At 37.1% G+C, this 9,024-nt stretch overlaps 2 protein-coding genes across 2 annotated transcripts in view; both read right to left on the reverse strand.

Annotated features, from left to right (window-relative positions):
• Window positions 1-2,034, reverse strand: part of LOC103134855 (C-type lectin domain family 10 member A-like) — a 4,955-nt gene extending 2,921 nt beyond the window's left edge. Inside the window, exons 1-3 of the mRNA XM_007547332.2 lie at window positions 1,872-2,034; window positions 1,680-1,781; window positions 1,008-1,166 (exon numbers count right to left, since the gene is read on the reverse strand). Of these exons, the coding sequence (XP_007547394.1) occupies window positions 1,008-1,166; window positions 1,680-1,781; window positions 1,872-1,941 (331 nt within the window). The 5' untranslated portion in view covers window positions 1,942-2,034. The remainder of the gene's footprint in view (window positions 1-1,007; window positions 1,167-1,679; window positions 1,782-1,871) is intronic.
• Window positions 2,035-3,060: 1,026 nt separating this feature from the next.
• Window positions 3,061-7,173, reverse strand: LOC103134784 (CD209 antigen-like protein C). Its single transcript, XM_016669077.1, has 6 exons — window positions 7,056-7,173; window positions 6,877-6,978; window positions 6,010-6,132; window positions 5,191-5,330; window positions 4,344-4,447; window positions 3,061-3,733 (listed from the first exon to the last, which is right to left on the reverse strand). Exons 1-6 carry the CDS (start codon window positions 7,147-7,149, stop codon window positions 3,577-3,579), a joined length of 720 nt encoding a protein of 239 aa, XP_016524563.1. The 5' UTR covers window positions 7,150-7,173; the 3' UTR covers window positions 3,061-3,576.
• Between the last annotated feature and the right edge of the window lie 1,851 nt (window positions 7,174-9,024).

Genomic DNA, 9,024 nt, shown 5'->3' on the forward strand with positions numbered 1-9,024 from the left:
TGTTTTTATCTTTACTTTTTATCTATTTATGTAAAAGTGGCGAGGGATTGTCATTGCGCGCTCAGTAAAAGCCTGTAAATTCTAGACTCTTAACAGGTAAAAATAATGCCCAAAAATCCGAGTAGGACAGCAAAGTCCTAGCGCAAAAATTCGCGTGACAGGTGGACGGAGCCTGGTGCTGCAAGGAGACCTTGTCCTGTTAGGCAACGGGGCCTGGATAATACCCGTGTTAATCGGACGGCGGAGTCCGGCGACGACAGGCGCTTAAATTCCGTAACAAAAGTACGTTTTTATCTTTTCTTTTTTTTTTAATATTTTCTCTTTCTCTTTCTTACTGTTTATTCAATGTCACATGCTGTTTTTATTTTGTTTTTTAATTATGTAAAGCGAAATGTGCTATGCAAATAAAATTTGATTGATTGATTGAATGATCTGACTCTACTTCAGGGTGACCAGACTATCGGCGATGTCAGTGTTACTTTTGTTACTTTGTGACGAGTCACACTGACATCAGACCACTTTTTCAGGAACGAGTCATCTAACGCATTGCTAATTCAAATCTAGTAATCAGATTAAAGTTTCTTACCCAAATCACCGCGCGTTGCTAATTTCTTTTGGAATTTTATTTTATTTCCTCTACGCGTCTTAGGGGAGTGATCGCCGTTTCTATGTGACAGCATCAGCTGATCGCTGCGACATAAATGTAAACAATGACAAAACAAATCCCAAAATTTGTCTGGCAACCAGGTACTTTCAGTCAGGCTCTCCCTGTCCATCATTTTCCAGATGACCTGTCCCCATGTGTCTTTGTTAGTGTCAAGGTAATATATCTGCTGTGAGACTACAACACTAAAAGCAGGCCTAAGCAGACGTCGATTGGAACTCAATTAGATCTTATAAATCATTAATCGACAATTCCTCTTCGGAAAATTGTTCCCATCACCAATCAGCCTCGGCGTCCAGTACCAGAACACGATCATGAAAGAAGTGAAGCTGTCTGGACGAACCTCGAAGCTTCATCAGCTCTTGAGTAATTGCAGTGAGGTTGGCATTCAGCTGGTCTCTCTCCTCAATCAGAGATGACAACCTGTTATTGTCGTCCTGTTGACACTCGGTCTGATTGCCGCTGGCGCTGAGACCTGCTGCCATATCACCTGTGTTATGATCTACAGACAGCAGAATATGTTGCTTTAAAAAAAAACATACATGTAGTAAATTTGAGCACACATAATATTTAAGCTAAAGTCCCACATTATGTCATTCTGGAAGACAGTTTAAGGAAATTAGCACACAACCAGTACAAAGAAAGACATGCAGCAGACCAGGGACTGACTTTGGTATGACATTAACCTCTTTCAAAACAAAAACAAAAAACAAAAAATGAAGCTTCTGCTACTGAGGCGATGCTTTCTGACTTTTTCCAACAAAGTTTTGCAGCATGTCCTTTCAGCTCTCACTTATCAGAAATGTTCAAACTGGAAACAAGCTGTTCTTCCGTTGTAAACTTTCACATCTTAAATAGTTTTCACCACTGAATTGGTGAAATATGCCATTTCAAGAAGTAGTTATTTTGACTAGATTTAATCAAAAGAGGCTGAAGAAATCCAAAAGACAGCAGCAAAAGGTTCATAACTAGGCTAAAGACAGTCGGAGGATAAACCAAAGGCAGTCAGACTCACAGTAGACACCAAGGACGACCAGTCCAGCCAGGAGGGAAACATTAAGGAGCCCAAAAGCAATAATAATACCTAAATAGAGCCTCTTCTCAGAGCTGCTTGAACCTTAGCAAAGATTTAAAAAAAAAATACACATGATTCTACTGAAAAATAATGACTAAACACATTTGTTTCTGTGGATTATGTCATACTTACCTGGGTAATTTGGTGCAGGAATTTGGGGAACAGGTTTGACACGTTGAACATTAACATATATATCCTCCATTGCTTGAAAAGGAAGCTGAATATTGTCTTTCCAGCCAGATCTGCAACCAGCAGCCAAACTGAATACTATGAGAGTGTGGTTGGAGCGCTGTGGGACAACATGGTGTTAGAATCAAAGTTTGAGGAAGTAAGTCGCACAGAGTAAAAGTCTGCACTAAAACTTTACCATCGCAGCTCTAAGCTGTTCACCAACAAACGCAGTAGATGTGAAAAAGACACACAAAAAAAAAGATTTTACTGACAAGACCGAAGTGCATCAGCACAAAGAGTGTGTGTGTCTGGTTTTGAGATGTGTGAACTCTGGGCTGTTCACATTTAATTCACACAAGTCGTGAACTGAGACGAAGATGTGGTGAACTAGTAAAAAAGGATTTACACAAAAGCAAATTACTTGAAAATAAGTGTGTTTATCTGGTAGAGTTTGTGCAGACAGAGGATGGCACCGTCACCGAAGAAGGAAAATGTGACCCAAACCTTTTTTTTTTTTTTGCCAAAGTGCCAAAAAAAACCCTCAGTCTGAATGGCCCAGTGTCGATCTTTTCACTACATGTTGGACCTGCGTTTCATTTAACAAATGGGTCTATGTTGAAAAAAATATTTATGCCCAATCAATTGATAGGAGGGCCCAGTTTCACGCCCGTCTCTCCACCCACAATGGGTCGGGTACAACTAAGGACATATGTGGTAAAGATTTGAGAGAGCACAGAGACTTTGAAAGAGAGCAGAAGTTTTGATGCATAAGGACATGGAGGCAGAGGCAAGGAAAGGATGAGAATAGGTTAATAAAAATAATTATTTTAGCCAGAGCAGCTTATTTAACCAAACTGTTTTTGTTTGTTAAATATCATTGAGGGGCACAGACAGACCTCCAGACAAACACCTAGAAATGTTAAAAAAGGAGAGAGAAAACAAATGAATTGAAAATGTCCAACTTTTTCAAACATTTTGGAGGCCAGTGTTGGAGAAAGTATTCCTGCAAGCTAAACATGTTTGTAAAGTTATTGAAGATAAAGGTACAGATGTTTTTTTTTTTTTTTAAAGCAGTGTGCATGGGTAACATTCAAAACACTGATTTTGTTGATTATTGGAAATGGAAGAAAATGCATCAGACAGAAGCATTACTGCATATGACATAGAAATACATATTTTTATTGAGCAATCCTGAAAAAGCATTATTATATAAATGCAAGACTTGCATTCAAAATTCAAAAATAACACCAGCAGATTTAATCTTCTTCCTTGAAGTAGTAACTTCCTGTAAAATATTGATATTGCTACAACATGCATCCGTTTAATGCCACTAAACAGACGGATCAGAGCAGAGGAGACATCATAACTGATTGTATAATGAATGTTAGATTGTTGGAAAGGATTTTTAAAAACTAATCATATTAATAGATTAATAGTTCAAATATTTTTACTTAAACATTTCCACCAATTGCTGATTTTTCTACCAGTGATGTTTAGTTTTTTTAAATGGGTCAAGTTTCGTAAGGAATGTTTCTGATTATTAACATATACATGTACATACAAAATTAAACAATATGCTTGAAAAAGCCACTTCAAGCTGCGTCTATTTAATAACAGATCATAATGGCATATTGGTCTGTGCTATAAAGCAGTTAAAAATGCTTATTTAGATGATCTGTGTCATTTCTTTTTCACAGATCCAGTGCAGAGACTGAGAACATTGAAGGTCGTTCCACAAGTCATCAGTTCTGATGAGTGCACAGTCTTCCTCTACAGCTCCAGAGCCTTTACCGCCATTATCAGGCTGATTCTTCCACCAGAACCTGAACATTAAAGAAAAGAGAATCACCGTAATCACCTTATGTTATGAAGGAATAAAAACAAAGGAATTACTTTAGGGACACGCAGCATAAATAACAAAATACCTTTGTGTCTCCACCTAAAATCGTCTCAGTGTAGACAGACTCTAAGTCTTGGATGCGGTTGCTCGACCACAGAGAACCATTTCATGAAGCTACATGCTTCTGAGCTAATCTGAAGCTAATCAACATCGTCTTTTTGCATAGATGTTTGTCCCCACACATCTAAAGTATACTACTTTAGCTCATTCGTGTTGATTGTTGAACTAATTACTGGGGTTAATTCTTGGCTTTGTTAAAACTTTGCTCAGGAGTAAGATTTAAAGCTCTCAGTCTTAAACAACATGCTTGATTTGAAGCATATTTCTATCTCTGTCCAGTCTATTCTTATGGACTAAGAAAAATAAAGAGGGTAATAATCCGAAAATAAATATTAATAAAAATTTACACATTTTTTATTGTCTTCGTGCGTCAAATATTCCTCAAAACAGAAGCCAAAGTGTAAACTAAGAAAAATCCATATTTTTTAACGTTCAACACTGAACCACAAAAGAAATAAAGGAATAAAACTTACGTCAGAGACGGAGAAGATCCATCAACCCACTGCCAGGTACCCTCAGTTTGTTTGTCATTCAAACCAATCCAAACTGAATCCTCAGTGTACGAAGCCACAAAGTTCTGCCAAATGTACAACAAATACATTTAGTTTGAACTACATTACATTACATGCAGTTTAGTGGTGAGCGTTTAAATGCATAAATGGTACCTTTTCCCATCCTTTCGTTTATAAATATTACGAACTATACTACTTATGCAAAGTAGGCATTTGTATTTTCTTTTATTTTTTTACCTCACTCAATCTTATCTGCTTCTAAAACTAAGCAAAGATATTGAAAATGTTTTTTGTTTTTTGGGGGTGCAGGGGTTTTACATATAAAATGTAGGTTTTATTCATCTCTAAATGTGTTTTAACAAATCTTAGATCAGGGTGGATTAATCATGTCCACCTTAGATTAGGCTACATATTTTAGATTTTTATCTGCAGTTGATCAAAATTCCTTAAAAACTGTGAATCACAGGAAGAGCCGATTCCTCAACAACTAAAACAGGAAACATTTTTCTGAGCTAGAGCCAAAATTCATTCAACTGGCCAAATACATTACGGGCATGCAAAGTTTGAATGCATAGCACTTGAAATATGAAGTACTTGCAAGAATTGCTTCCAAGCATCCATTACAATATTGCAAACACTGATATTGTGATGGCAACTAAGCATTTAATTGTGTAGCTCCAGAAACAATCAAATAATCACTAAACATTTTTTTCTGTAGCTCTTCACAACATCAAAACGTGGAAGACCACGGAACAACACAAAGTGTCATAAGAAAAAAAAAATGTTTCCCAGTAACAGAACCCAGTACCTGTTCTTCTGCACTGTTTATCACCACCAGATGGGCGTTCTTCTTCACACAGTATTCTCTGGCTTCTTCCCAGGAACCGCATCCATACACAAGATAACAAGAACCGTAGAACCTCGTCCATCCTGCAGGACATCCCTCCTCTAAAAGAAACATCCAAAATTACTAATTTCTCTACATTTCTGACCAATATCAAATGCTGACAATAGTAAGTATGTAAAACCCTCTAAAATGTTTTTCCACATTTTTATAATGAGGTATTTGTGTGTGAGTAATTAGTTAATTAGCAATGAGGCTGTAACATAACAAAACGTCAAAAAGGTGAAGCTCTGGCAATATTTTTTAGATGCAGCATTACATCAATAAAGACATTTTCTCAAACTTTTATTACATGGTTTTAGTGACAAATTTCACGTTAAGTAAAAAAAAAAAAGATCAATTGCTGGGTTTCAGACTTTTTTTCCCTCTGAGATTCTGCTTAGAGAATGAGGTTATGAAGTTACATCCTCCTGCTGCTTTCTGTTTTTAAAATGGTTAACGGTTACTGTGGGCAAATCCAGCAAGGAACAAGTGAAAAACTCCATCTCTAACACAGAGTGACCTGTGCACCGGAAGCAGGCTATGTGGAAAAAAAATGCGGAAGTGCTAAAACGGAAGTCCGTGGCATATACCCCATTGTTACCTTGGGTAAGTTTCGCAAGCACCTAGAGTAAAATGCCATTTTCTATACACCGGAAACGACCGAGCCGCTTTTCCTCGAACGCGGAAACTGACGTGCAAAGCGCCCTAAACAAGCATTCCCACAAGCAGCAGAGGACTTACTTTGTCTAAGCCTGCTCAGCTCTTCATTCATGTCAGTGAGGTTGGCATTCAGTCGGTCTTTCTCTTGAGTCGCCGAAGAAAGCTTGATGGAGAAATCTGCCACCAAATTGCCAGTTTGATGACCTAAAACGAACAAACATTCATAATGAACTCAAAGTTTCAACACACGTAAGTGATATGGTGCTGTGTTTTCTTGTTCAGTACTCATGTTCACAATGAAACACACTTCTTTTCGTTGAATAGCTGTGTTCACTTTATTGCTAATTTACAGGTGCCGCTTCTTCTTCAGCACGGTGCTGCCTACACAAAAGAACTCGCTCTCAGTGCCCCCAGTGGATAACTGGAGTACAACATGCATATACATAATAGTAAACAGAACAAGGATACAGAAATTGCAGCTTTCAAAACAAATCAGAAAACATGAACACATAGCACCAAACAACTCAAAGACAAGTTAAGATGAGAACACATATGGTTATGCATAATGGTGCCAAAAATGGAAATATGTTTGTGTGACAATGACTGTACTTTTTTGGGGGAAACTTTTCTATTGGCTTTGATTGCCTGGGATCATCTAAGTCTGTGTCTTCACTTCTTCACTTAGCTTGAGGCAAGTTATAAAACTTTCAATACACCTCAGCGTCATTATGAGAATCTCATACTGGTCTATGCTGACTGTAGGCTATCCCTGTTGGTGAGGTCTGCAGCCTGGAATCTGCACATCACGCTTTCTGCTTTAAAAATAAGTTTACATTGTTATGTTTGAGGAAGAAGAGCTTGATATGAAAGGGAAGCAGCACAGACTTTATTCTGTTTATATGAAGACAGTTAAGAATGAAGGCATTGATTTTGGAGAACCAGACTCACAGCGGATAAGAACGAAGATCAGTCCAGCCAGCAGGAAAGTAGTGAGGAGCCCCAGTATGATGATAACACCGACATAAACTCTCTTTTTAGAGTTTTCTAAACCTTAACAAAAAAGAAATGGGAATCAAACACAATTTGACATTTAACACTGGCTGAAAAAAACAAAACCATATATCCACCTTGCTCTTTTCTCCAATCATTATTTTCTCCTAGGGTCATTGGTGTACCTTTAGGGAAAACTTCAATGGATTCATTGGCGTAGATGTTCTCCATTGTCTGGATGGATGTTGCTCCTGTGCTTGACTGTCAGATCTGCAGAAATAGCATTCAGGAAAAAGGCATCCAGTGATACCTCTTATCATTTGAGGAAGTCAGACGTCAGAGGTGACCATGTCTTTTCTCTGGTAAAGTTTCACAATGCATAAACAGCTATTGTGTTTCCTTAAAGGAAACGTATCACTTAAAAATGCATATTGTTTTTACCGTAGAGGTCAGTTGAAATGGTGAGATAAAATTATAAACAGGGATATCTACACATCTATAATATTTCAATTAATTTTTTAAATCTAGTTGAGTCTAAATATTTTTATAAATGTCTTCCATCTGTCTTGAAAAAAATGCAGCAAATATGTGAACAAAAAATCTAACCTAAACACTTTGCTGAGAAATTTATTTTTGCATCTTCAGTACATTTATAGTACCAATCTCCAGCTGTTGAGCACATTGATAAAAATGATCTGCCTGAAAAACTCACACTTGATAACTTTTGCACAAAGGTTTGCTGCTTCTGTGTGTTTGCTTATTTCTGGCACTCTCACTGCATTTGATGACAGAGGAACTAATTAATCCGCGGATTAACTCTCAATTCCTGCACTCTCAATTCCCCTCAGAATTTGATGATTTTTTATTTTTATTCCGGAAAATGTATGTGTGCTTCTTTTTCTGCTTTATTTTGGGCCCCACAGCCGCAGATTGTGGGAAAGTGATACGCACATTTTCAAATGTTACAACTACTTTTGGCATTCATGCTTTGCTTCTTTTTCAACCAGTTATAGTTTCAAAATACTTTTTATATATATAAAAAAAACTTTCTTACACATTGTATATTTTTCCATTGGATTTAATTTAATGTATAATTTGTGTCAGCTTCATTATTTAGCTGGATTATTTTCTATTCCAGTGTGACAATCTGGTTGCCTTTACTAGACTCTTTTTGTTGCAGGTACATTTGGTCATTGCTGCTTCTTTTCTATTGGTATTCAGAAAATACCACAAGAAATGTTCAAAAGTTTTCTCAGTCATGGTGACTATAACTTTTTAAATATTAACATGTTGTTAATATGTGTCATCTAAGTGAGCATTTTCAATACAAATTGTCAAAATAGAAACTTTACAGACAAACAATTGTTTTTATTAGTTTTTGCTTCACAAATAACAATAGGACCTTTCCCAAAATCAACTGAACAGTTTTTTTTTCTTTTGGTAGTAAAGCATTCAAAACCCTTTTATCAACTGATGAGAGTTCACTTATCAATAAAAAAAAAAAAAAAAAAAAAAGAAACATCAAGCCAGAAAACACAACATTGTATCGTACTGAATGCTCTACTTGGGGTTTTTATGTTTGCATGTTTTTAGGTACATGGTCCTGATACTCTTGAACGTTTCTCTGCCCTGCCAGCTTGTGGAGCTGCTGTTACGCAATTACCACTACAACGGATGTGTGTATGTTGATGATGCGGAGATTACTTAAGACTGTGTGCTGTGTGATAAAAGGGTGATGACAGTAAAATGCATCACAGACTTATGTTTGTGGGGGGGTTTTAAAAAAAAGAGAAACATGTCTTGGGTTTCAGCGTATTTTGAAAAAATGATCAGATAATTCTTTTTTGGGGGGGGCTCTAGTGGTCTTTATTTGATAGTTAATTAACAGGAAAGTGGTTAATGAAAGAAGGGGGAAGAAATGCAGCAAAGGTCGCCAAGACCAGGAATTAAACCTGCGACAGCTGCGTCAAGGACTAAGGCCTCCATATGTGGGGTGTGCTTAACCCCTGCGCCACCACAGCACACCCCAATAATCAGATAATTCTTACAAAGTTTTAAAAGTATTTGAATATAATTGTAAATGAACTCTGAGGAGCCTGGATCTTC

Source organism: Poecilia formosa, unplaced genomic scaffold (assembly GCF_000485575.1).
Source record: "Poecilia formosa unplaced genomic scaffold, Poecilia_formosa-5.1.2 Scaffold19, whole genome shotgun sequence".
Lineage (NCBI taxonomy): Eukaryota > Metazoa > Chordata > Actinopteri > Cyprinodontiformes > Poeciliidae > Poecilia > Poecilia formosa.

Bases quoted from the DNA above. Each gene is read 5' to 3' on its own strand.
- LOC103134784 (XM_016669077.1), bottom strand. From the start codon at position 7,149: ATGGAGAACATCTACGCCAATGAATCCATTGAAGTTTTCCCTAAAGGT. The intron at 6,979-7,055 runs GTGGATATATGG...TTTTTTGTTAAG, and splicing joins TGATTGGAGAAAAGAGCAAG to GTTTAGAAAACTCTAAAAAG. The intron at 6,133-6,876 runs GTGAGTCTGGTT...TGTTCGTTTTAG, and splicing joins GATCTTCGTTCTTATCCGCT to GTCATCAAACTGGCAATTTG.